Source organism: Pocillopora damicornis, chromosome 11 (assembly GCF_964200805.1).
Source record: "Pocillopora damicornis chromosome 11, jaPocDami1.2, whole genome shotgun sequence".
NCBI classification, from domain to species: domain Eukaryota; kingdom Metazoa; phylum Cnidaria; class Anthozoa; order Scleractinia; family Pocilloporidae; genus Pocillopora; species Pocillopora damicornis.
The window spans coordinates 14,106,010-14,133,575 of record NC_142680.1 but is presented as its reverse complement, the minus strand read 5'-3'; the positions used below and the strand labels follow the sequence as shown (position 1 = coordinate 14,133,575).

At 36.7% G+C, this 27,566-nt stretch overlaps 1 protein-coding gene across 12 annotated transcripts in view; it reads right to left on the bottom strand.

Moving 5' to 3' along the window:
- Nucleotides 1–27,346, bottom strand: part of LOC113681765 (tumor protein p73) — a 47,259-nt gene extending 19,913 nt beyond the window's left edge. For 2 of the 12 annotated variants that reach the window (XM_089187107.1, XM_089187118.1), the window contains exons 1-2: nt 27,289–27,326; nt 7,803–7,874 (exon numbers count right to left, since the gene is read on the bottom strand). In XM_089187107.1, the coding sequence (XP_089043233.1) occupies nt 7,803–7,867 (65 nt within the window). In that variant the 5' untranslated portion in view covers nt 7,868–7,874; nt 27,289–27,326. Of the gene's footprint in view, nt 1–5,758; nt 5,940–7,802; nt 7,875–8,137; nt 8,245–12,969; nt 13,068–21,137; nt 21,350–26,775; nt 27,055–27,288 lie in introns of those variants that run through there. The other 10 variants (XM_089187101.1, XM_089187105.1, XM_089187106.1 and 7 more) reach the window with 9 other exon arrangements.
- Nucleotides 27,347–27,566: the final 220 nt, after the last annotated feature.

Genomic DNA, 27,566 nt, shown 5'->3' with positions numbered 1-27,566 from the left:
GTTGAAAATGCTTATATGCGGTTATTTGGCTTTAAGACGCACTCGGTTACAAGAAGCAACCCAACTTGAGAAGGTGACAACGTCAAACTCCCAGCTGGAAAGTTTCGCGGAAAAACTCGTTTGTAAGACGTACCTAGCTTTCTGACTTCAAGTGACAATTTGAAGATGCCACACCCTAGTAAATATCATCTTTTAAGTCCGAAAAGTATTATTTAATAGAAAATTATGTGTCAAAACGAACACCTTTCAGAATTTTCAACATAACGCTACGCAGTTTCCTCCCATGCATTGAAGTCTAGTAACAATTACCTAAGTATAATGAATTTTTCTGCGCGGGTTTCGAACACATAACAAGTTCGTACGCTTTTGGCTTCTAATAGAGGCACAGAAGACGTCAAAAGACAATAAGTGCTACACCGCAAGCGTCGGCTACAAATAAAGATCCTAGCACAAATTACCAAATGTTTAAACGAGGGCCAGCTTAGGGCCAGCTAACCCAACACATTCTAACCATCGTTGAGCAGAAGTGCGTTCTAGAACGTCTGTAACTTATACCCCATTCACACCAGCAAAACATGTTTTGTTAAACTGGTTTTCATTGAATGAAAATTATAAACAGAGAACTGAAAAACTTGATTTTCCATTGGATTCAAGTACTTGCTAACTTGCATTTCCAATGTGCTACATTCAAGTCAAAAATATTCGGCTAAATAGTTTCTATGAAGAAAAAAAAAATTAAAGTGTGTTTAACAAAACAACTTTTAAACATGTTTAAGCTTTGGTGTGAATGGGGCATTGGTCAAATGCTTCATCTGAACGTTGATTTCCATGCGAGTCATATATAGCTAAATAGAACAAAATTTCCTTACACTCGGCAAATCCTGACTGGTAAAGGAGTTTCGGGATGGAATGATTGTCTAAAGGATATTCCTACATGGCACTAAAATTTTACCCAGCCAAATTTTCATAAATAAACTCCATGAAAGCACGATTCTGTGTTATTTCTTGAAAAACGCAAACAACGCCAATGTTCCGTCCGAGGCCCTTCAAAATTTGACGTGACTAAAATTTTTCTATCAAGTAGTTACTTAAGTGTACCTTTCCTCCAGCAATCTTAACATCAATGTGAAACTCGTTTTGGGAATAAAAGAAGCAGTCCTCGAAGACGAAAGCCAGAGATTTAGTTGGACGACTAAAAGTTTGACGGGGGCAAAAGTAATATCATGTACGAAGTAAATAAGTCAAGTTCAGTTTTTTTTCACGTGAAAAAGTAATCATTGAGAATTCACTACACGTGCAAAAATTGAAATATCTCCAGAAAGTAAATATAACGCGTTTATTTTGGACGATGATTTCTCCAGACGTACCAGGAGTCCTCCACCCCACTTGCGATGTTGACAGCTAAAGAAACAGAAGTTATTATCTTTTATTTTCTGCTGAAAACAATGTTGCGCTCACCGAGAATATAATTATGGATTATATTTAGTCTTGTATCGTCTGTATCAGTTGAGTAAGTTACAGGCTATGCAAGAGGTTATGCACTTTGCTGAGGTTTTGCCAAAATATGCGAAGAGGGAGATCACGTGCAGTCAGCTGAAGGAATTCTATGCCCATCCCCGTTCCGTACTTGCTTGATCGGTTTTTCAAATTTCGACAAAAGCCAAAACCGCGAACTAGCTTTTCCGCTGGATACAAGATAAAAAGAGCTGTAATGATTCACAGTGACTCACCCTAACCTTGAATCACGTTCTTAATATAACTGCCAAACCTAGTTTAACATTTGTTTGTTTTGTACATTTATCTGTGTTTGGTTCACCTTGTGAGTCGCTTAACCTTGACAATGCACGGGTTTGCCGTTAGCCGCTCACAGGTCAATATATTTAAAAATAAAATTAGACTTTGAGACAACTTAATTGTGTAAAAACCAGAATATCCATACCAACACCTTGATTTGTTTTATCCAATTTGGAAGTCCACGCGATCACAACAAACGACGAGTTGCAATTGTTGCAAAAGCAAAATTCTGCTTACAACAATATCTTTGGTTTATCTTTGGTTATTCTACCCCGAAGAAACATATTACCAAACAACAAACAAACAAACAAACAAACAAACAAACAAACAAAAAAACAATGTAAAACATGACGTGGTATCTTTGGTATGTCTTCTATGATATAGCTACCCCTGCTAGATATGTTTCCAATGCGGAAGGGGTCAACTGTATACGGTCTTTGGTCATCAAATTTCTTTTTTTTTTTTTTCTCTTTGTACTCCATCATTTTTTCCAATTATCTCAATTCTTCCCTATTGAGAAACTAACCGTGGTGCGAAACTAACCCGAGACTGGTGACTGATAACTGTTAAGCAGAACAGCTATAATCAAAAGAAAGATGGACTTTACATTGCCATTTCCTAAACCAAACTGAGACCAACGACAAAGTTGTGTCCTCCAACTGCTTCAAGAGACTAAAACAATCTGAAGTCGCCTGTCGAGGATGACCGTTTTTAGAACACGAGTTGGAGATGCTGTATGTTTTCATATAATTGTGTAATCTAAGTTTATAGTTTTTACAATACTATGAACCTTGCTGGAATTTCCATTTTTGTAATTATTTTCGTTACAATTAGTACCAGTATCATCCAAATCATCATCGTTATCATTATCAATTTTTATCACTGTAATCAATATTGTGTGAGATGACGAGCTTTAGACAAAAATTCCAAGAATCTCTCTCTCTTTATTACCTTTACCTCCCCACCTTAAATTTCTGTGATTAGAATCTTTCTATGGAAACATTTTCGAAGCCGAGAGTGTAAATTGGTAATGTCAATACGTTGCAGCTTAAGAAAACCAAAATAGTTTTAATTAAATTTACCTTAAACGTTTACTCGAGTGTATTTTTTTTAAGTATGGGTGTAATGTGTCAATGCAGGGTAACTTTCATGACTAATACTTCTAATAGATTTAGTTCTTCTTCATTTTTGTGCAACAATAAACCAATATTAATTTTTTGCAGGAGATCAATGTTAATTATTATCAATTGTTATTACTCAAGTATCGCTATTGTCAATGTCAGTGTTATCTTTACTATCACAACTGTAAACTCTTTATCACCATTATTAAATATAGTGGAAGTAACATTACTATCACTCTCCCTACTCTTTGCTATTCTGAACCTTTGGTGTATTTTATTCGTTAATCTATGGTGACACTAAGATCTCGATCTAATTAATCCGCAGATGTTTTATGCTAACCTTTTCCGGGTTTAATTGCCGAAAATTAACGCGACGTTGATCATAATTGTTTACTTGTCAGCAAGTATAACATACTATAGATGATCCTGACAGATCATGAAGTTGCTCTTAAGGCATTTGCATTTTCTGTCTTCTTAACTATGGTATCTATAGATATTATGCCTGCCTGTTCACATTTTTTGTATATTTTGACAATCGAAGAACAGATTGGCCTTAGGCAAAATTGAGCACAAGATAATTAAGTGACCCTCCAAAATAAAACGACAAATTACGTGCAGACTAAATCCTGGCTGAAAAAAGATGGCAGAGGTAGATAAGCAAATTTATTGATGAAAAGATCAATGACTTGAAAAATTAGAGGGCTAAATGAACAATCGTGTTGCTGAATTAACTAACGTAGAGTGATCGAAATGACTAAAACGCTATACTTTGAGACAAAGATGAGAGTTACGAATCAACAGCCACTCAGCTGAAATAAAAACGTATTTTGTGACCTTTTACAGTTTACAGTTATCGTCAAAACTGATGAATCTTATCTTTTCAAGAATTTCCAGAAAATAAGAGGGAAATTCATAAAAAAATCAATTAAATGAGTTGAAGTATAGAAATTCCTCGTTCTACAAATCCAACAGAGATGTCTGAGAAAGGTTTAATACGTTGAAAGCCAATTAGAAAGCACTCTCGTGTAACATGTATGGTTATCCATTAATTAAAGGTCAATCTGGTTACAAATTAAAGATTGAAGAAGCCAAAAACCGATACAACAAGCCCATTATGCGATAAAGAAGTCATATGCTTTCTGATGCGAAATCTTTGGAAATCGAGATCAGAGAGACAGAAACGCCCATCTCTTTTTCACTGAAGGAACGTCCACACTCATGGAGGTATTTGACTCTTTCATGACAACAGAGAAATTTTTATCGTAACCAATGTTGACTAGAAGGGGAGGTCATGTTAGCCGCTCTTTGATCGATTCATTGCATGAGCATAAAACTCAAAGTCTTCTTGTATAGTTTCAAAAGCTAATTTTTAATAATCGCCTCTGACTAAATGTATCTCGCTTATCTTTCGATTTCACAAGGAGTTTTAAAGATCCATCAGATGATAAAAACGAAAAGGATATCTCCAATTCGGATGAAAAGGAAATATTTTCCACCTCTGCACGAACGTATGAAAAGGAGGTTGTAGAAATTCAACTCTCGCCGTTTACCTATAACCGTCAAGTTGCGACTATCTCTAACTTTGTCGACCAACAGAAAGACCTAAAAAAAATGCCTTGAAGTTTCTAGATCGTTGTTATTTTGGTGAAGAAATGAAAGATCATGATCTCATCGACATCTTCAACCAGGATGACTACCTAAAAAGTCCTCCTAGAACAATTATCCAGTAAATTTTCAAAACGCCGTCGAAAAGCGTACGATCTCGAAGAATTTGCTTAGAGTGGCTCTTGAGTGTGCTTCATTAAAATACTTTGCAATTTTAATGATTTTACCTCGGCTTCTTGTGTCTGTTTAACATGTATAATAAAGGGACGCCAAGACCTTGCTCATTTAACCGATTATTGTCAAAGTCCTTATTTCTCAATAGAAACTAAGAAAATATTTGCTCTCAGGTGAAATATATGAACCTTTATTCGATTCGGTCTTCTATTAATTCTGCTGGATGTGTTAAACTGCAAACTATCTGTATATAGGATAAGTTTAATACTATTAGTTTATCGATAAGACACAAAAGATGACCAATATCTTTAGGGCCAAGTGACCAAAGAGCTTTTGATCCATGCAATCATAGTCCTTTCTCGCGATTGTGAGAGTCATGTGGGAACGGGGAATAATTTATCGAAAAATTGCACTTCTATAGTTTTGTGATCAAAGAGTATGCCAGATAACATGTTTAATGAAGATTATTTCCTGTATGCCCTTAGAAAAAAAAGAGCCCAGCAAGATCAGTTTACAAATAGATGCAGTTTCAAACAAAAACAAGAGCAAGTATGTTTAGATTTTAGTCACAAATTTCTCAGGTTTGATCTCCATGGCCTGAGCAGTAGGATACCTTATCCAAGTAACGGGAAATAAAAACCGGCCGTTCGTTTTTGCAGAGTCAAAACCAATGATTTAGGAACGAATGCCATTTCGTCAAACCTTTTACAGCGCCAACAATGACTTTGCTGCTTGTTATTTTAAGGGGAAAAATTTGATATGAAAATCTTTTGTGAAACCAACTGAAATGTTCAGCTTTAAAAATTTATAATACACAACACTGCAGTTATTGGAAAAAAAAAGGCTCCTTGGCTCTATCTTAGCACAATACGTGTTACTGAAGTTTGTAAGCCGGCTTAGACTTTGCTCTCTTCAAGGGCTGTCGCTCGAAATGTTAGCCTCCTGAAAACACGCTATCGCGCTTAATCTACCTTCTCGTTTGATTTACCTAAGTGTTTCACTTTTCCATCGCCGAAACAAATTTCCTCTACAGAAACTGGTCTACAACAAACAATTCTTGTTACCTCTTTTGCAGATTCTTGATGTCGAAAATGAAGTTTGCGTCGCCCTTAGAGGGAGCGGATGGAGCAAGCGAGGGATTCAACCGAGTGGACAACATTGAATGGTACAAGCAAAACCGCAGTAAATGCTGCTCTGAAGAACTTTTCGCGAATGAATTTCGAGGTCTTATGTTCATCTTGGGGCTCAAAGAAAAGAAGGTGAAGATCAGTTTATTGCACGTGATAAAATCGCTTGCGCTTGTGATTGTCACAATTTTATTATTGCTTTTTATTCTAAGTGAGCGTAATTTCTTTCCAAACCCTCTTTCTGGTTACCCAAAAAAATTGAAAAAAAATAAAAACTGTCCTTTGCAGCTGCTACAGGCCGATTGCTGCGATTACTGGTTTCAGTCCGCTCAATGTAATAACAATGCAACGGTCTCCTATGGGCAGCTTTGGTATTGGGTTATTTTTTTCGCGTGACTAATTTATCTGTTGTCAACCCTTAGGGTATAAAATTGGATCATTCTGAATTTCCTGTAGACAAATTTTAATTGGAAAAAATAATACCTATTGTCTGGTCTTGAAAAAACGATTAGCCTAATTCATTATTCTCCTGTGCTTTGGCCCTCTTATTTTCCATTGTCTTCGACTTTTGTTTTCTTAGTCCAGTTTTAATGGATACTTTTATCGTTTCCATCTAGCAATCTTCGTTTTTTTTAAACATTTATATTATATATTCTCTATATTTATGAAAGCTTTCAAATAGGTTAAAAGAATAATTGACCAAAACCACATTTTTTTTAATCCAGAGCTTTGCACCCTTACAAAAAAAAAGTGGAAAAAAAAATACTAAACAAAAGAGCGCAATAGACAAGTAAGGACTTATAAAGATTTTTTCAACCGATTGAAGAGGGAAAAGAAGCTGAATTTTTGAACTTTGTTACTCCAATCACAGCAATTATCACAGGCCTGAAGTAGTTCGAATTTCTCCGTCTTTATTTTTTTCTAGGATTCAAACCTGGAACGTGCATAGCTGGTAAGGAGACGAAGCAATTTGTATAAACTCTGGCACTACGCTAATCCGCTAAACCAAATTCTCTCGTCTGTTCGAATTTTCTAGAGTCTTATTTTAGAGTCAAATTGTTTCACTGTTGTTGAGATTGTTGGACGTAATGTGGGATCAAAGTGATATTTCCCTATAATATAATTTTCAAAGGAAATACAAAACTAAGGACTGGCACGTAACACTGTCACGCTCAGTGTTTCAAGTGCACCTGACGAGTAGTTTGTACATCGACAGTACGTTTACTGGCAAAAAATGTCTTCTACTAACTCATGAATAAAGACATGATACATTCTAATTTCAGTTTTGCGCTTGTTGTCTTTCAATCGTTTTTTAAAATGTTTTAGAAACAGAATTAGTCTGTTATGATGGAAGTACTCAAACTTGTTTTGGTGCTAAAAAAGTTGAAAATTGAAACGAAACCTCTCTGTTTCACCTAAGGAAAGAACAAATTTCAAAGCATCTTTTCTTAGCCGTTAAGGGAGTTGGTTAAATTAGTCCTCCTGGAATTAAGTAATAAATTGACAGAAACATGTCTGCAATGGCACTGTGATACAAACAGAAGATGATCGAAAAATTCTAAACCTAAATGCTAATGGTTTTTTTAAGGAACTTTCTCATAGGAAACGGTTGAACTGGCGCATTGCAGCAAATACCATAAGGTATTTGTTTTCAGCAAAAACTTGAGGGTTTTTGGGCACCTCAAGCCCCGCCTGTCGATTCGCACCCTCGACATCAAAACAAAGCTGGCAAAGGGTTTAAACGAACCTTTACTTTACCGCTGTAAACGCGAATTCTAAAAATACTCTTCAGAATTATGTGTATATTATTGTTAATATCCATGGTCGAAGGACAAAAAGTTTGGTTTTTTTATTTCCACTGTTCCATCTTTGGAACAACAACTTTCGAACATCATGGCTTATTTTTCTCGTTTTTGTATATAATAATGCATATGTTTAGCCTTGATAAACGCTAAAACTCTAAGTCTGGTTGAGAACATACCTTATAAAACTTTGTTGACTGGTTGCAGAAATGTCATAGTCCAAATTTGCAACTGAATCCAACATGGTGGAACTAAAATAATGAGTTTCGATGTGTTAAAATCCTCACTTAGTAGTGCAATATTCATGTACCAGCAATTAACATACTCTTACACTTTAGCAAGAGTTGACTTTCAGCTTAAGAGCATTTTCAGACCGAAAAATAGTAATTATATGTTCGGCTTTCCATTAAAATTGATTTCAAAACTAGTTTCAAAAGAATAAATGACTGAGAGAAAATTAAAATAGATACCGAAAAGAGAATATGTACACGAAAAGGGACAATGAACAACTTACAATTTGAGAGTTATAGCAAGGTGCAGATAAAATGCTTCTTCCTCTCAGACAGATTCAAGGTGTCCTTGGTCAAATGAAGAAGTGTTTGCTTCAATGACAGCTCTAGTTTTATAAGTAGAGCTCCTGATTGAAGCAGCTGACTGGCCGAAGTTTCAAAAAAACGAATTGCTATTTACGTTATGATTCGCTGCCAAACACAATCACGAGATGGAAACAAGATTTTGTGTAGCCTTTATGCCACATGAATTGAGATCACGTTTATACTAAAGTAGTTGGAACTTTCAGTGTCTCCCCAGGTAAAATTACAAAATTTACCGACTCAATCGAAAGTCGGTGAATCATTCTGCAGATTCCATGTTGCAAAGTTTGAATACTATAGAGGCTGATAAAATCCCCCAAACAAAAGCAATCGGCCATTTTGGCTTTCGTTGCTCACGTGCCAAGATTTCTGGCAAAATTGTACATTTCCCAAGATCACTTGGATGATGTGCTATTTCTATCGATGAGCTAGTTTGTGATCTTATAAAAATCACTAGAAATCGTCGATTTCTTTGAGAACTAAGGGGTGTTGCCGGATACGAACAGATTACCTATTTTAATGCAGAAAAAAATTCTTTATTATTATGGTGATAAAAACCAGGCGAAATGATACTTTTCAATTTCCTTTAGTGTCGAGGTTGTAGACTGAATCAGTTTCTTTATGTAAAGATTTGCAACTTAAATGACTAAGGCAATTTACCACAAGGAAAGAAAAATTGATGCAGCATCCTTCTTAACCTTCCTTTCCCTTGTTTCTCATACCAGGAAAAACGCTTTGCAAAGGTGAAAATTTTTAATTTACGAGACATAATCTAAAATAATGGTGGAGAATTTATTCTGATTAAAGACGCGTGACAAAAAAATTGATATCATCTAAAATATTGTCTATCTCGAATTTTTTTCTTAAGTCGGTCAAGGGTATTACAAACGTTCATGCAATGACATGTTTTTAAGTTTTAATTTTACTCCCAAATTTGCACAATCATAACAGGTTTTAAAAAGTTTTTTTTAAGCAAGAAAGAAATATGTCTATTTTTGTTTACATTCATCTGCAAAAGGCGATGTTCACTTCTTAAACATTACCCTTTAACAGTATAAAGGTCAGTTGCTCACGGAGGACTGGCATGAAGGTAGAGAAACCCATCATGTTATGGGGGTCGAGGGTTGAAAAGAGGGGGCTAAATTCCCTCAAAGGGTTTAGAAGGAAAAACGATTTTAGACACAGGGTGTGGTCTGAAATAGGGGCGGATTGGACTCTTACGAAACGATTGTTGTATATTTTATAGCGTCATTTTTAAAGTAAACTGAGCTGTCAACTTTGTGAATGGGTCGCACACGCCCATAGCTTATCGAACCCCTGAAAGAGTAGTTTCATGGGGTTTGGACTCGGAGCACGTTTTTGCATGAAGTCTCAAAGGAACATTTATTTATTATAGAGAAATTTCTCGAGAAATTCACATGAATTTCTTGGCTTTGACAATACCTAGGACACGGGAGAGAATTATTCACGTAATCATCTTTGAAAAGAGAGAATTCCGACGGGGCATCAACTGCATCGGTAATGTCATAAGAAATTGAACGGTTCGTCTCTGAAAAGCACTTTTGACGTTATACAAAATTTTGTATTCCCTTATCAGAGAATGAGAGATCATTAGACGAGACAAAGTTAATAAACCAAAAATAGCTGTGATGAAACGATGAAAAATTGTACTTGAGTTTGAGTGGTGATTCTTAAAATTGCCACTCTCTGACAAGATGAATCTCTTTTCCTGCTATTGTTAGAATCAAGAGCCAATTGTTCATCTTATCGCCAGAATATAACAATTTATTTCGAAAGTTAACGCGCCAAAAATCATGAGTATTCATGGCATGAGGACTATATTTTTCCTCGTGCAAACTGGTGTTTTTGTGTAGCCCCTTACGGTGCCGTACTTACAGCTGCCAATCAGAGAGAAGGAAAGTAATACAAGTAGCCTAAACAAGCAAGTTGCCCGAAGAACGGGAAAACACGAGTGACCAAGACGCAGCTGCTTTTGCTTTCTCATCTGATTGGCTGCGATGGTGGCGCAAAATTTACAGGACCAATCACAGAAAGAGAAAAGCGAAACCGATGCAATCCCAGACGACCCTTGACTCCCCTTTGAAAATTGCTTGAATGTAAAATTCAAAAAGCTTCCCGACCGGCAAAAGATATCCTTAATGCATATGTTTTGTGAGAGGGTATATAACTTGTGCTGGGCTGTAAACGCGGAGCTGTTGAACGTGCGAGACTGAAAACGTAGAACGGTGTGAATGTACAGCTCCCTAGAGATAAAACTCATGGATAACATAAGACAGTTTACAGCCGTAACTAGACACTTCAGATGGTTGAAAAAGTTCAAAGTACGTAGGTCAAAGCTTTATCACGCAATATCAAATAGAGCTACGCCCAAGGATCGAATGGTCAAAGGTCGTTAACTTTATCATGACTCAACTGAGGAAATCTGCACTTGCCATCGGGTCTGTAAGGGCATCAGTCTCCTTGCTTGAGTATAATATGTCATAGTATCTTTTTTTTTCTGGTCACACGAATAGAAAGGAGATGGCATGTCGTTTAATGGTATAGCTCAAACACAATTTACTAATTGATTCATTGTTTACACAAACTATGAAACAGAAGTCATATGGCTGTCATATGACGCCGGAGAATGAATAGATTGGGATTGAGAAGTTATCACGAGCTTGATAAATAAGACAGAGAGACAAAAAAGTTGTGCCATTCAGACAACTGTCTTTAAGCCGGACAAGCTTATTTTGTTTGGCACACCCCTTACGATTCCCCGTATGATAGATTTTGTTTTCCTCTCTGCACTGCCCTTTTTTTTAAGACTTTTGCAGTTGTTCGCCTTTGCTGAGTTTAAATATTTAAAAGAAAGCAATTAATTAGTTACTTTTGTCTGATAGCGTGTCTTTGACGCTTAACCCCTTAATTCCCAAGATCATTTTTCAATTCTCCTCTCTAGCTGCTACACATTTTCTTGCGAATTAGTCACGAGAATTTGGTGTAAGATCAAGATAACTTCTACCTGATAAATTTGGATATTCCCATGACCTGTTTTACTGGATAATGTACGGATATTACAGGGAGAAGTTACTGGTTAACCACTTGGTTTATCAATACTTCTTCTAAAGCCCACACACAGGGAAGGTATGTATATTTCGACTTAGAGAAACATAAGAGGAATTTTCATTACAGTTTTGGTGGTAAATCTGAAAATTTCTGATCTCTGCCAACTACCGGAAAGGCGTTCACGGAACACGAGATTTTCGCAGTAAGTTAAAAAAAGCAGTTTGACTAATGTCAAAGAATCGCAACCAAAATGTCAGTTTCGTGAATTAACAATTGCAAACTTGACTATGAAAGACAAATTATATTTTGCATTGAAATCACATCCAAAGCTTCATTACTTCTGTCAATCTACTCAAATGATTTTCCTTTTTTTGCGACAGTATCGATGTTCACGCACTATCCAAAACTCAAGCAATAAAAAAGACTACTGGAAGCTTCATACTCAGTAGAAATTCTTGTTTAAAGTGCCTTCAAATCCGAACAAGCGATCACGAGTTAAGGTGACTGAATTTTAAATCGAACCACGAGCGGGTCAAGGCTGTGTCACGAGTCAATTTCTAGCGGATTTTAGTTATGCTCTCTTTTCGTCTACTTGAATTTCTGTTTTCTCTGACCGTTGTTCTTGCTTAGGTATGTAGCGGTCCACATTAAATGGCTATGTTCGGCCGTCTGCTAATAAGCCCTAGCATGATAGTTCGCATATAGCACTTTAATCAGCTTTAAATATATTTAAAAGCAAACACGTATGTTCTGACTGAAAGATGTAGCCTTTAGTTAATGAACAACTCTTCGGTGCATTACTTGAAGACTGAAATGGTTTTCAATAGTTTTAACTTTTGGCGATTTAAAGCCCAACAAACAGAGCAGAAATTTCAGTTACCTGCGTGAGAAACGAACGTCAAGCCTCTAAACTGCTATATCGCAAAAACTACGTTCTTCGAAAACGAATGATAAAGCTTTTAATAAACGAAAAAATTATGTACTACGTCACTTGAAGAAATGGTGCCCAATTGTTTTATACTGTGGTGATTTAAAGCTTAACGAACATGACATTAGTTTACGTTTACTGCATGAAAAACCCCCGACTGCCATTCTGGTCTTCGAAAATGCGTTTTGAGGCGTTTTCAAGTTGGTTTACGGTACCAGAATTGTTCAGTTGCGAACATACAATCCTTTGCCAACTTAATTATAATCTTCCCTTTCTGTAGTATGTAAACACTTAGAAGAAAGCTTGCAAAGATGGACAACACCAAACTTTTACTACTGCCCTCACTAATTTATCTGAACGTTGATAAATGATGCAATAAGACGCAAGAATGCACGATCAAAACATTTTGCGCAGTGATTTTTAAAATTTGAATTGTATCACGTCATTTTAAAGCTATTTTTTCCCGCGTAAAATATTTCGCTTGATTTTTTGCTGATTAAGTAGATTTCTAAAACAACCAAAACAGTTGGATTCGTTCTTATTCCTTCCCACTTCAGGAAAGATAAATCAAACCGCTTCTTCCATTAACTTCTTTAAAAAAAAAATCATCAATCGCGTGCGCATACATTATGCGCGAAAATAGCGTACAGCGACGATCGCAAACGAGTTGCACGCAAGTCAAACGCAGCGTCCCCCGGCACTTACATTCCTACAATAGAATCTGAAATAATTAATATCCATACTGAAATTATGTACCTTTGAAACGTCGATTGATTCACTTGTGGAACATCTAATGTTGAGGCTAATTCCAGCAAATCTTCCTCCTGACAAGTAATTATGCTCTTATACGTTTACCAAACCGCACGTTAAATTTGCGAGCTGTCAGAGACACCCAACGATTTGCCAAGATTGGCTTGCGTTGGATTTGCATCTCACGGTAGAAGCCTAACGATTGGCTATTTCCAGTGGGAGCTGGTTAATTGGTTAGTGTGCTCAGGGACTGTTAGTCATTTTTATTCAATATTAAATCAGTTTTGAGCGACGTAAGGGGTAGAATCGTGCCGAAATGACAATAGGGCGTTAATATTTAAAAATGGCGAGAAAAAAAAATACTCAATCTTTTTTTAAGTACACCTACGCAATTACCGTGGACCTCACGCGCGCTGGTTAAGAAAACATGGTATCTCACGCAAGCTTGTGTATTTAATCACTTCTACCTAAAAATAAAATAGCCTCTTTCACAATTCGAGAAAATGGTCAAATCGCAAGTTAGATTTCGGAGATATGAGCTGCTACGTTTTGGTTTTGTGTTACATCTTAACATATATTCTTCGGGATCTGATAGACGTTTTCGACAATGTTCGGTTATGGATGGATTTTTTTAGGACTTTCACGGAAATTTAGTGCGGAATGGACTAAACTTGCGCCGTTGGTTAAGAAAATGTTGGCACTTTTACTTGTCCTGGGGTAAACTTATTCCCAGCTTTGAAAAAGCGATATGAATGCTCAACTAAGGTTGTTACTACATATCACAGTGGCTGGAAAAGCCAAGAAGGAACCAGCTTAAATTTTGGTTATTGAAAACGAAAGAAAACAGTCTTTTTTCAAAAGATAGAACCCTGACTTCTAGATAATTTTATCGCAAGGAAATATGAACACAGCAGTCAAACTTTGAGCATGCGCGAGGGGATCAATTCTGGCCGGCCACGAGCTAATTTCACGCCCAAAATTTCATACCAAACATATGAAACCATCACTACATCGCAAAAAAAGTGAAAGAAAATTAAATTGAATCTCTTATAGAAATCTGTAAGGAACAAAAGTAGCGAAAAAGAAAAGTTCAGTAACACTCGTGGAAAACAAAGCTTATTCAAGTACAGGTATCGTGTAGATTTACTCTTCTGTTTAGAGCTCTAGCAAAAAATGTTTAACGCTTCCTAAACACCCTAACTGTGGCTCTTTAAGCTCGTGTGAGACATGTTAGATTCTGAGATCCTGAAAGCACATAACCTAGTGATTTCAACGTTTGTACATGTGCAGACGTTAGACCACCGTGTTCATAAATATGCCACTTTAAATCTAATGCGAGAGACCCACACCGCACACGCTTCGAGAATATCTATCTTTTATTGAAGGATGGCTTTGGGGTCAAGTGTCCAAAATAGGGAAAAAATTTTCTTGCTTTTGGATTTTCTTGCGTTTGAACAAAGAAAAATACTGAAATAAGGCAGAAACTAACTAAACGATTTTTGTTTTTGTTTGTTTGTTTTGCTCTGTGCAAGATAACAGTAAACCAATAGAAAGAAGACAACAGTAAACCTATAGAAAGCCACGAGATATAAATATGACAGTAAGGTCAAGACTGGAATCGCAAGTTGTGGAATGAGTTTTCTTCGAATGACTAATGAGCGCAGGCGATGAATATACTGGGATTAAAACGAAGTGCAACTTACGCAGCTTAGACTGTAAAGACGAGGTTTGTAAGATACGTATGTCCCTACTGTGTGTCTGACGATCTCGAGAACAAGAAAGGATTATTAGCTCTCTCTTGTTTGAGAATCAATTTTTAATCTCGCAGATTGGCTTCAAATGACTGACGCACGTCAAATTAAAGATGAATCAATTTTATGTCGTTGATAAGTCTTAAACACAATCTCATGACAACAAAAAGATTTGAGCTTTCACCTCACCACGAGATTTAAAAACAATTGGTGATTGATAGCGTGAGATTTTGGCTGCAGAAATAGTCAATTTTAGCTCTAGCCATTCAGCTAAGTATGGTTGCTTATTTGACCAATAACAGCGGCTATAGGTAAAGTGTTGATACAAGGAGAGGGAACAACAACGAATGAGGATTAAGGAGATTAACGCGTATTATGAACGAAAGCCTAAAACCTGTTTTTTTTTTTAAGACTTCGCAAAAACATCCAAAACATCATCAATAACATTATTGGGAGCTGGGCTCCTGACATGATCTCAGTCTAGGAGACTTAACTGTCAGCGCGACAGGCTGAAAAAGAGGCACTGCAAAGAATGAAGAAACAGAAAGAAAATAAGTAATAAATGGCCGGAGATAATTTAGGTAAAGTAGAACTCGACTAGTTTACTCGTGACTCAAATCTGACCGGTGGCACGACTTGGAAATGACTCGAGACTCGAAAATGACGTAAACATGAAGTTAACACGTGACTTTACGGAACATGCAAAAGTCCTTCGCGGTGTCAAGTTAGAACTTGGACTCCACCCTTAAAGCGGCGATGAAACAGTAATTAGAGCCGCAACAATATTAGCAAAAGCGTCCGCCCTTAAACCTAAAATAGCTGACCGCCATGTGCCCATTCTGTGTTAGTTAAAAGAGCGCGTTCCAACCCTCACACTTCCATACAACTTTAGTTCACTTCATCAACTTACTTTGAATTAAATACAATTTGGGGTGTTCCCGATCGTAACGCATAACTCATTTTAAGAATAATGTTTGCAAAACATTTGTATTTGACATAATTCCAAGCTTTCCGGTTGTATATCGGCTAAAGGCTTTGCAATATGAAAAGATCTACTAGGGTGTAAAAAATGCTTGAGCAGTATAACTAATTAAAAACTGAATAAAATCGCGATCACAGAGCTTATTCTTTCCAGTTTCCTCTTGTTTTGCTTTGTTTATCCATTCTTTGACAAACAAAGCGAAGTATTAGTTCAAAATGTCTCGGCATACAACTAAAGAAAGTGTTAAATTTCTATGTTAGGAGTTATGAAACCGCCAGCCGTAAGCTTGTAAGCCGCACCTTTTACTTTCGTTTACACGTGGCCCAAACATCATTAGACATTAGCGGCTTCATTTGTGACGGTATTTCTCAATCTCACGACGAAGCCCGACAATTTTATTACTTCTTGACCTTCTTGCCATTTTGGGAAAAATTTTACCATTTACTCGGCTCTTTTGCCACAAATAAATTTTTTGTGACTCTTAGTGTGTTGGTTGTAAAATCAAGTTAGCCGGCCCAAAATTGTAGTTCTATACCGTGAAGGATATAACAGTCTATTAAAATTTTCGGCATTGTCCTGCCAGTTCACTATCCGCGATGGAAATGCTTGGAAAACTTTCTTTGTGTTGCGATATTGCGTATCCCTTCAGTCAATATGCATTAGTGAATTTACGAGGTATCATATTTGATACCTCATGGTAAAAGAATGCTCCTGGAAATTGTTCAAATCGTGGGTCGTCTTAGAAATTGATTGCTTCAAAAATCAGTAAATCGTGTGTAATCCTTTTGATACAGCCCGACACGTTTATGTTAAAGATAGTGCTTTATCAGACATCAACACTCGATTTTGAGGGTAAAACGCAAAATTTTCTCCAAATAATACCAGGAAATTTAGAAATTTATACCAAAACTCGAGAATGTTCGTCTAAAAGAGTTCTACTATCGCAAACAAATCAACGTCAACTTTCTGCATTAACTCAAAGCACCTTCATTTGGACACCGATCACACCTAGGAAAACAAAACATAACACTTACTAAATCTTTGAAAATCCTGGAACGGCTGTCAAATGACGGCTGTTTTTTGCGCAAGCAATGTGAAATGTTCACAGTCACTGAGTGAGTTTTTTTGCACGAAAGAATGTTCGCCCTTTTATTTCAGATTATTAATTGGAGGTCCTATCACGTGGGGTTAGTTAATTTTCCGACTCAATGATCACGAGCTTTCGAATGCATAAACAATTTTAAAGGTTAAATTAATCAAAACCAATTTTCGGTGCTTTATATCTCCGCTTTTGCTGATTCGTCCACTGAATGAGTTTTACAAAACTTCAAAAAGTTAGTAGACCCGTTTTAGCACTGAAAGAGACTTAAAACATCAATATCTGAGTCGAATTTTCGGGTTAAATTTCCACACTTAATTTTACTACAGAAATATGTTAAAGCTTTCAAATTTAAATGTTTCGCTTTTGGAAAGTTACATCATCAAAAACACTTGCGTATGCATAAAAATTGTAATCAGCCAGGTTTTGTTTTTTACGTTCTATTCTTTTGTTCAGAAATACAAACAAAGTGCTTGGCGAGCAAACGAAAAACTGGAGTTTTTTAATCGGCGGGCGACGTGGATTTATTTCCAACAGAGAATGAGCTTGTAGTTTCCTAATGTGAAGAAAATTTTAGTTCCAAGATAGAACAATATTGTATTGCATTGTGATGACATAAGGCAAGTATATAATGACAAGAAAAGCCGCATGATACTAAATTAACATTTTCTTAATCTCTATGTAAACGCGGTCTTTGATCACAAATGTATTATTCAAGATAACAGAACTGTTTTCTAATTTCTGTCGCATCGTTTAGATATAAAAACCAATTAAGAAGCAATAACTAGCGTCGTGAACCGATTGACAATGTGCTGTCCACGGCAATAAAAAGATCCACGTGAACTTTCTTGCTGGCGTAGACAATCCGGTTTCCTGAACCGGAAATATTTACCCAGCGGATTTCGGAAATGAGACAGACAGAACCGTGTTTGATCGAGCTAGTAGACTATGAAACTGTATGTTTTTTTTTTCTTTTCGCCTGTGCATTACGTGTTAAAAGTTCCAAACGAAGTAATTATTCGAGAGAAAATAAACGGTGTTTAGTATGATGCCATAGACTACCAAGATATATGTTTCGTTAAATTCGTTATTTAGAGCAGCCTTGTTTTGAGAGCAAACAACGAGCCAAAGTCATGTTGTCAAATACAAAAACCGCCTTCTGTTGTACGACACCGCTCTGATACCGACCCCTTGCAAAAACCATAGCGATTAGAGAGAAACCTTGAGCATTGCACACATTATCTCTGTGGATATCCAGCAAAAATATTAGTAGAAACATTTTCAAGCTCTTCAATTTTCACTTGGGTTTTTAGCGGGGATTATTTCCGGAACAATTGAGACAAGAACGTGCGTCAGCTGAAACTAAGATGATAAGAAGTCATTTTAGCGCGTGTAAGTTGTTCAATTAGCACGCGACCAAAAACATGAACGCGACAGAAGAGCTTGTCATCAGTCAGTTTCCACCTAATATGGAGTGAAAACAAGAGATTGCGACGGTAAATGTGACATAGGATTGCTTTCTCTCCACGTTAATAGGGCTATTAAGATGAGAAAATACATAACAGCAGCACAATCGCAACCAAAAAACTCAGTTCTTTTAGGCTGTCGATATTTTAGAATATCTCCCAACAACATATTGCATATCAAATCAAGAGGCAACAAAACCGTTTTGTCCTGTAATTTATTTTACTATCCTCGGCCATATAATTTTTTTTGTAATGACACAAAGTGATGTTTAAGGCAGCTCAGGTGAAAGTGGATAAGTAAAAAGACTACAGTTATCATATGACGCTTTAGGCAGCTATGTGTTGTTGGAAATCAAAATGACATTGGAAATTTCAAAGCGTCTGGGTACTGATACTATGTACTTTTCCCCTCGACTGTCGATAATCCATTCTAGTTCAGAACCGAAAGTGTAAATCTGGTATGCAATTAAAAGTTGATCACACAAACACTTTTTCGAAGGTCGGCTTTGTAAAAGTGTTTTAAAAAACACGGTTTTGGATAGAAGTATTCTAAGTCACTTTATTTCAGATCTAAAATTTTTGAAAGGAGAGCTCCAACTGCGCCAGAATTAAACTTAGGGGAATCAATGATTTTCAATATTACAAAGGGAAATTTTCTGAATGTAAAATGGATTTTCAAGTACTGGCGATGATACAACTGGAAAGCTCTTGATAAACTCATGGGTTAAATGATTGACGCTTGGAATCGCTGTTAGTGGCCGCAGTTACTTTTCTAAGTACAGTAATGATCGGAATTTAATTCCAGCGCAAATATAATTTAGAATAATCTGTTTATTCCTAGGGTGTGACATTTACCGACGTCGGGCCTTGAGTAACTGCAATAAAGGAGCGCTCAACCATTATTAACTTCTCATCGAGTAGCAGCTTAATACCAAATTCACATACTATACAGTATAAAGGTTACAGTCGGTAACACGATAATCGTCCACAGTCTGAGTAAACATCATTTCTTACAATTAACACCATTAGTCAATAAGCTTTGATGAAAAGTTCGCTGCAGGGAGGGCAAAGTCCGGAAAAGTTTGAGCGAGTTTAAAAACGTTCCTCTAATTAGGTAGCTGTTCTGGTGAAAAATAATTCCACCTCACGGCTTGTGATACTGAGATTCCTAATTTTCTCATTCCTTGGCAAACCGTTTTGATATTTCCACAGTTAGTCATGGAAGTTATCTCTTGGTTTATGATTAAATTCTGTGTTAGCTATTTAACTAGCATCTAATTTCTCCTTACAATATCACCCCCAAATCAAATATTGAGGTCACGAGAATTAAAGGAAATGATCCCCAACTAAAGAAGCTCTCAATTATTAGACAAATTCTTCTTATCAACACCTTGGAAAATGTTTAAAAAATATTATGGAGAATATGCATACTGATGTTAGGGTGTGAAGGGTCAAGCCGAATTGATATCGTGTACCATTCTTCAAGACTTAAATACTGCGGGGCTCTAGCATAGCTACGCAATAACACTTTTGAAAGGTTCTGGTCTCGTTCGAATTCATTGTGGTAATTTAGCTGGACTACTACTCAGTTACCCGGCTGAGCTCGGTAAGCTGTCAATCAGTCCATTAATCCAGGGGCTACCCAATGTGTGTGACATTCCCTTACTGAGATGTCACACAAACCTCTGCCTAAAATGTGTACTGCGTAGAATTTTAAAAACACTTCCAGCTCGGAAAACCCAGTGAGACAAATTTTCAGGAGTCATTTGTATATACACCGCCTTTACGCAAACTCCTTTTCCATCATAAGAACCTCGCTGCACCTCAAATTGCTAAGATGTATTGCGTGCATGCACACTTTTCTCAAAAACAGGAGTGTTATCGCATCTATACAAAAGGCACAATTTCCTTAGTTTTAGCGCTGGGCTAAGATATAAAAAAAGACTCTTTCTCACCGATCAAATAGGAAATTATATCGCCTTCCAGGTTTTCAACATCCAAACGCTTCATCTTTAGAGATTTGTACTGAACAGGTCAGACTAACGAAGCTTCTTTAGTAGACTTGAATAGATGCGCGAAATTATTTCAAGATATACAAATTTTTATTTTCTAACCCACGACCTTGAATGTCCGATGCAGAGGTCAAAACTCGCGATAAAATTAAACCACGCGGATAACTTCTCTACAATTAATTTCCTGCGCTTTTTAGGACTCCGTTTGAAAATCTTGCGATGAATCGACAGTTTTCACACTACTCTAAAACGTTGCTATGTTGTGAGAGGTTTACGCCTACGACATAAAATAAACTTGCTCACCAGAAAATTAATTCTGAAGTAAAAAAAATATTTCGTTGCGGTTCCAGAGGTTTCTTGCTACAAACGGCAAAGGAAACCGCAAATCGTTTCATTGAATTAGTGTCATAAAAATCAACAGTCGCGTGACATGACCCAATTGCTGTAGACCTTATACACGAGGTCTTAAAATTTGTTAACAGCTCAGTATAAGGCAGCTCTGAGAAAAATTGAACAGTACTGACTGACCTCTACCATTATGCATGGAAAAATTGTGAACTGTGTTTGTGAATTTAACTATCCAGTAAAGAGCCAGATGTTTTATATCAAAACAAAATTGTTGTGAATATCATTTCATGAATAGTTCGCCTTCATTTCAAAATACTGTTGCAGGGAAGAGTCGCTGCATTTAACCTCCAAAAGCGAAGAATTAAATGTACACCTCATAGACTTGAGAATGCGTTCTTCGAGAAAACGATAAAACACGGGCTTTAAAGATAACAATATCAGCATTGTCCCTTGATAGAGTCGAAAACACGATTGTACACGATATTTCTCTGTACTCGGAAATACATTAAGACTTACCAAGTCTTTACAATTTCAGCAAAGAGACGTGAATTTAATCCCTGTGCCCCGTGTAATCCGTGGGCAATGCTTTCGTTGTAACAACTTGGACTAAAAATAAGCACTAAAGAATGCTTGTCTTTCTTATTCCGTTCTATTGATTTGAACCCTGTCACGTGGAGTTTAATATCCGAGCCAGAGAGATCACGAGTTTTCATGCATAATTAAGCAGTAAACTCGTCAAGGTCTTTAATGAAAAATCAATTTTCAGCGCTGGGTTTGTCGATGTTTCACGTATTAATTCAATTAAATAATTTTCAAGAGTTTTAGAGCTTAAATGATTAAATACAAGTCATGAAGGGCCGTCTAAATCTCTACTTTTGAGTTGTTGTTTTTTCGTTATTTTCCCAGTTAAAGGACTGTGGGACAAAATATGCAAAGATTCCTTCATGAAGTGGGGCTTTTTTTTTAATGTTATCTCATCAAAACAATCTTTTGTGTGGGTGTAAAGGGCAATCGAAATACAATAGATGCTTTCAACTGCGAATATTTTGTTCAGGAAAACCAAACAAATAAGAAATCTGGAAGCATTCCAACGGGTGACAATTATTCCAAAAAACAAAGAACCTCTTCTTCCAAAGTTGTCGTAAACACATGTAGATTTGAATTTACCATGATTTTATTTTGCTGGTACATGATGCGGTGCATGACCCGATTCTAAAACAGCATCTAAACATTTACTATCATGTCATTTTCAAAGCTTTCATCTCTTGAATGAATGGATTACTTCACTTGACAGTTTCCTCCAGTTGTTGCAAAAATTTTTACACGTACAGATCAGCTAAAGAACTAAGAATATCCTCCTCCTTGATTCAACGCAAATTAACGTTGTCATACAGCTGCAGTTAAGCCAGGCTGAATTTAGTCACCGGTATTACCGACGGAAAATATCATGCCAGCGGCGAAAATCTCTCTGTGACGCCGAAATCGACAGTTTCAATGCAAAGAATATTAGTAGCATCGAAACGAAACGGCTATTTCATTTTGTTTGTTTGTTTCTTTTTTTTTTTCAAAAAATATTCCAAAAACAGAGCATTGATTGGGTTTTTGGCGCGTGTATGCGGCAATTGGCACGCGTGTAACCAAATAAATGGCACGCGAACTCAATAACAACCCCTGTGGTGAAAGGGTATTTTGACTGACTTAAGATTTTGGATAAACGATCACGAAAGCTCCAAGGTTCTGCGTTTTCCCGCGACGATGCCAACAACTCTTATCACATCCTTCATTTCGCTAAAACTTTGACAAAGCAGTGTTGGTATTAAGCTGTTTCTTGAGAGAGGATTACAGGACTTTTTAGGGTGAAACAAAGTGAGTGGAAGTATAATTGGCAGGCTTGCATTGAACTATCAAAATAACAGGAGTAGTATTTGTGTGCCTTGTGAGCAAAAATTAGTATCAACGACACCTATTAAGGAAAATTTATGTATTATGGGTCTTTCGATTATCAGTATTGAGTTCCAGGCGAAAAAAAATAGAGAAAAATATTCTCAATGTTAAATAACCTCTAAAAAAAGCTTTCCTCCGTCAATAAAGTTATTTTTTAATGGGCTAAGTCTAAAAGAGCTGGTCTGGAAGGAAACTTTAAATCTGATATGCAAAAATGAGTTCAGACACCTATTAGGGAAAATTTATGTATTATGGGTCTTTCGATTATCAGTATTGAGTTCCAGGCGAAAAAAATAGAGCAAAATATTCTCAATGTTAAATAACCTCTAAAAAAAACTTTCCTTCGTCAATAAAGTTATTTTTAAATGGGCTAAGTCTAAAAGAGCTGGTCTGGAAGGAAACTTTAAATCTGATATGCAAAACTGAATTCAGATTACCCATTTCAGATCAAAAACCTGCACAACAAGACGCATAATCGACAAAGTTAAACTTCAATTTGGTGATATAAACACACTTTTGTGATAATTCTGTAACGATCATTCTCTAAAAAAAAACGTGATCATCTTTGTCGCGTATAAAGGTATGGAATTATTCTTACAAACATCGGCACTTTAAGGGTTACCTTTAAAATCTCACCAAAGGTAGATTATGATTTTTGATGGGCATTTCATGAAGAATATCATGGGTCCTTTCCGTGCCAAGAAAAACTGCTTCATGGTAATTTTGTGACAAGCATCTTGCATACTGCTCAGGTCAGACATTACAAATTATTTTATATATAGAAAGAAAAATGGTTAATCTCGTCGAAGAACGAAACCTGGGCTGTTAAAATTATGTGGATTTAATTTTGTTAGTTTTGCGTTTTTGTCTTCCTTTTCTGTTTGTTTTGAATTTTTCTCTGTTATTTTATGTTACCCAATTTCGTGGACTTAGATCGTTCCATCTGGTCACCATACAAAAAAGTATTACCTTAGAATGGCACGATTTTACAGCCCACGTCATGTAATCGTACCCTCTTTCAACAAACGTCAATCAAGTAAATTTACAGACATCATCAATAAAACTGGAAATGAGCCATTAAGTTGGGAAATTACCCAATGAATCTTTGACTTTCCCCTGGTAAGCTGAGATGGATTTCTTATTTCAGCTGTGGCATTTGTCAGTCAGGTCGCATGATAGTTTGAAGTGAAACTGTCCATATGCGGTCAAATCCAAAAGGAATATCACGTATGACATGTGAGGTCAGTGTTCGCCATTGCCTTCACTTTTCTTCACTGCGATGAGGTTTCTCTTGTGGGGTGGGTTTTCAAGGGAAGACATGAATAAAATTGGAAACGGAACATTTAACAATTAAAAGTCTTCTCTGTTATAATACGCGGATAGTGGTGATCATTTTGGTCTATTATAGAGTTGTTAATTGGAAAATAATCGACCATGTAGTGTATAATTTTTCTTAATATTCTCTTCAGTTTGTAAGGCCATAAGGTTTTTAATGGTTAATCGCTTTGGCATCGTATTAATTTCGCAATAAGCTTCGACAAGAAACTCGCAACGCTTAAGAATACCTCGCGACGAAAGCTATTTTTGCACTTAATTTTTCAAAAAGTAAGCCCTTTGCAAAAAGATGAGCCTGAATCAATAGGGACAAAAAAACTGACAAGGAATATCATTTAAATTACGTTCCAGGTGCAAATCGGTGAAGTTTACCTACCAGGTTTGCTTATGATGCCTATGACGAAACGTTTTTTGATAAATGACCTCGATTATAAAACGTGACTTGGCATTTTATCCGTCAACAAAACTTATAAAGTCACGACTGAAAATAGATCGCTAGCATAAGAGTGGAGCGACTAAAATCAAAATTGATTTGGCTGGTGGCCACAATTATCTTCACTGGGTCATTTTGACTGAGATCGTCCGACAAAAAAAACAATTAAAACGTTTCATGACTTGTCAAGGGCTCAAAAAAACAACAGCTTCTTTCAACATCATGTCAAATGAGCAGTAATGTCTGTTTGTTGCCTGCCTATGGTTAAATAAGGTCTCGGGGGCAAAATGTCCCTGGTTATTTATTTGCTGAATCAGGAAACGGTTAGAGATTTGAAAAAAAGAATGATTAAGCCTTCTGCAAACTATGATATAAGTGTTGGATATTATCAGTTAAGCCGCGCTTGGCTGATAATTTTGAGTTCCTTCGTCCTGCTTTCATTACACGGAAGTCGCGATTTTGCAACCACTGCACTTTTCATTCCGTTATGCAATCGTGGAAATGTTCCAAGTTGTAAAACTAACTTTATTCGAGCTCCTCAACGAAAGTTTCTTGAATTTCTTTTATTTTTTAAATGATTTTCTTAATTTCTCATATGGTCTACGGTTTGCTCCAAACTATATTGGACATCGTATTAATTTGGCTGTTGAAATCCATTCCCTTCTCAGTTTCACAAAATCGCAAACACTGCAAGTTTCATCGAGTCATGTAATAATTGAAAAGTTCCAGGCTACAAAAATGTGTCTAGTCACGTCAGCTAAGTTGATAACCGTCGAAGTATAACTTTATTCGATCTCTATACAGCAAAATTCTTGTGTTTTTCAAAAGTATTTTTTTTTATCTTTTTTCTATATTTCTCATATGGCCTGCTGTTTGCCTCAAGCTTCGCTGGATCGACGTTATGTGATTTCAGCAATTGGAATATATTCCCTACTCAGTTGCCCAAAGTCAGTGTCGTCTCTGTTTAGCTCAATCTTAAGTATTATAGAGCAATCGTTATTTCCTATCCTACATTCCCATTACTCGCAATCCTTATGATTTTGTGCTTACATTAAAAAGAAATGACATGTATCATCCAGGGCCAAGTTGTTCGAAGGATAGATATATCTGTATCCAACGGATAACTCACTATCCAGAGCAAGTAAATCTCAGCAAAACGTATTGCGTTATCCAAAGGATAATTATCCAGTGGATAATTAACGTTATCCATCCTTCGAACATAAATTTTGAGAGGTTAAGAATTAATATGGCAAATATTCAGTTACGGCAGATATTTAGCTTATGTTGTAGCGCGGCCTATAATTCATAATTTATCATTCTGAAAGTTTCCGGTTCATGATAGCAGTCCACGTTTTAAATAAATTCTCTTCACAAATGTTTCTGATCATATATAGTCGAGTCATAGCTACAATGGAACCGCAGTTTCTGTAGCTTCGATGCCAAAGAGAAAAAGAGGACATAAGAAGTTTAGATCGTTAGAGAAGATGTGCACATCAGGTCAAGTGTTCAGCGCAACTAGACCACAATGTAATAGCGACAATTTGAGAACAACCACTCTGGCTTATTAAAATTGTTCCTTGTTTATCGTATCAACCAAACTGCATTTTCCAATATGAACTGAGATGGGGGCCGATTAGACCTCAGCTCTCAATAACCTATACTCACCTGGCCGAAATCTCTTACATAAATTTATTATGGTTTAGTCTTGTTTATATGAAAAGGCCCTTACCGAATGATCAACATTGTCTTAAAAATAATTGCATCGCAGTCCCTCGGAAATATTTGTCTGCACATTTGAAAACAATTGCCACGTTGTTATATTTTTGGCTACCTGGCGAAGGGCAGAAAGGTCTCACAAACAATGAGCAAATTTCAATAAATGCAGATGATCTTGAATTGAAAGAATCTACCAGATGAAACCAAATACCTCAAAATCATGACCCAAAACAGAACTTGCACTTTCGAAACCAAAATTAAATAATCGACTTCAAATCATCCATAACTTTAAGATTAATCGTCATAGATACCTGGGAAAACGATGGTGAAAGTTATGATTGATGTATTTTTAACGAAACATTATTCCGCCATGCCGAGCACTTTCACTTCCGCTTCGACAGGTTCTATCACAAACTCTTTAAACTCGCTACAATGAAAAATTATTCTGCTGAGTTGTTGTTTTGTGTTGTACACGATAGATAATTGTGCCAAGACAATAGACATTGGGCATGGAACTTACGCAGGAACGTGGGCTAGATGCAAAGCGTGATATTATACCACTATAACAATATAAAATCCTAACGGAGACGAGAGAGTGCTTATATTACCCGAGACATCACCTCGAGTTATGAGCTCACCGTGTCTTGCAAGCCCGAAAGTTTGATTAATATCAAGGTTCATTTGGAGCTGATTTGGAAGAAAATATTCATGCACGTTTTCGCTCACCTGCAGGAGAAACGCTGAGTGCTTTTCCTTTAGAATCTTGCGGTTAACAGGTAATATCAAATTCTTGGAACTTCAAGCTTTCATGACTAAAGAGATCTCTCTTAACGGTACCAGGTCAAGATCATGCTGATCTTCCGAAGCCGGAAAACTGAACTGTAAGCGTTTTGCTCTCGTCGTTATTTACATATGGAGCGGTGGTTTTCCCATATTTAAATGTCGTATCGAAACAGGGAGAAATTTCCATTTGCGACAATAAGTGACATGCTCCATTGCTTCATTGGAACTGTTCATGAGAACATTGTATTAAACCGAAAGAGTGAAAAGGGGATTACACTCATTACCAAAGTCGCACGTTTCGAAATGAATGGATTCTATGTAAAACAACAAGCGACTCGGTTCAGCTTTGAAGCGTTGCCGCGATTGATCGATGGCAGGATTGAGGCTTCTGCAGTTCATCTTCACACCTTAAAAGCTACAAAATCAATTCTATCAAACAAATGATTACCAACCTACCTTGAACGCTTTTAAACCTGCGCTGGCGATGGATGTCTCAAGTAATTGATTTCTTCTGAGGTCACGCTATTTATTACGTATGCAGAGACTGGATAATTTAAGGCGCACCAATCACATTGAGGGAATCATATTGGATGCAGTGCAGATTTTCATCAATCAGGATTTTAGAGTGATGACGAAAACATCGAAGATGCACTGCTGCACACATGTGGAGGACAACTGACGGTTTAGAGTACAGAATTTTTCGGAGGAATATTTCCATGATTTACAGACTTTCG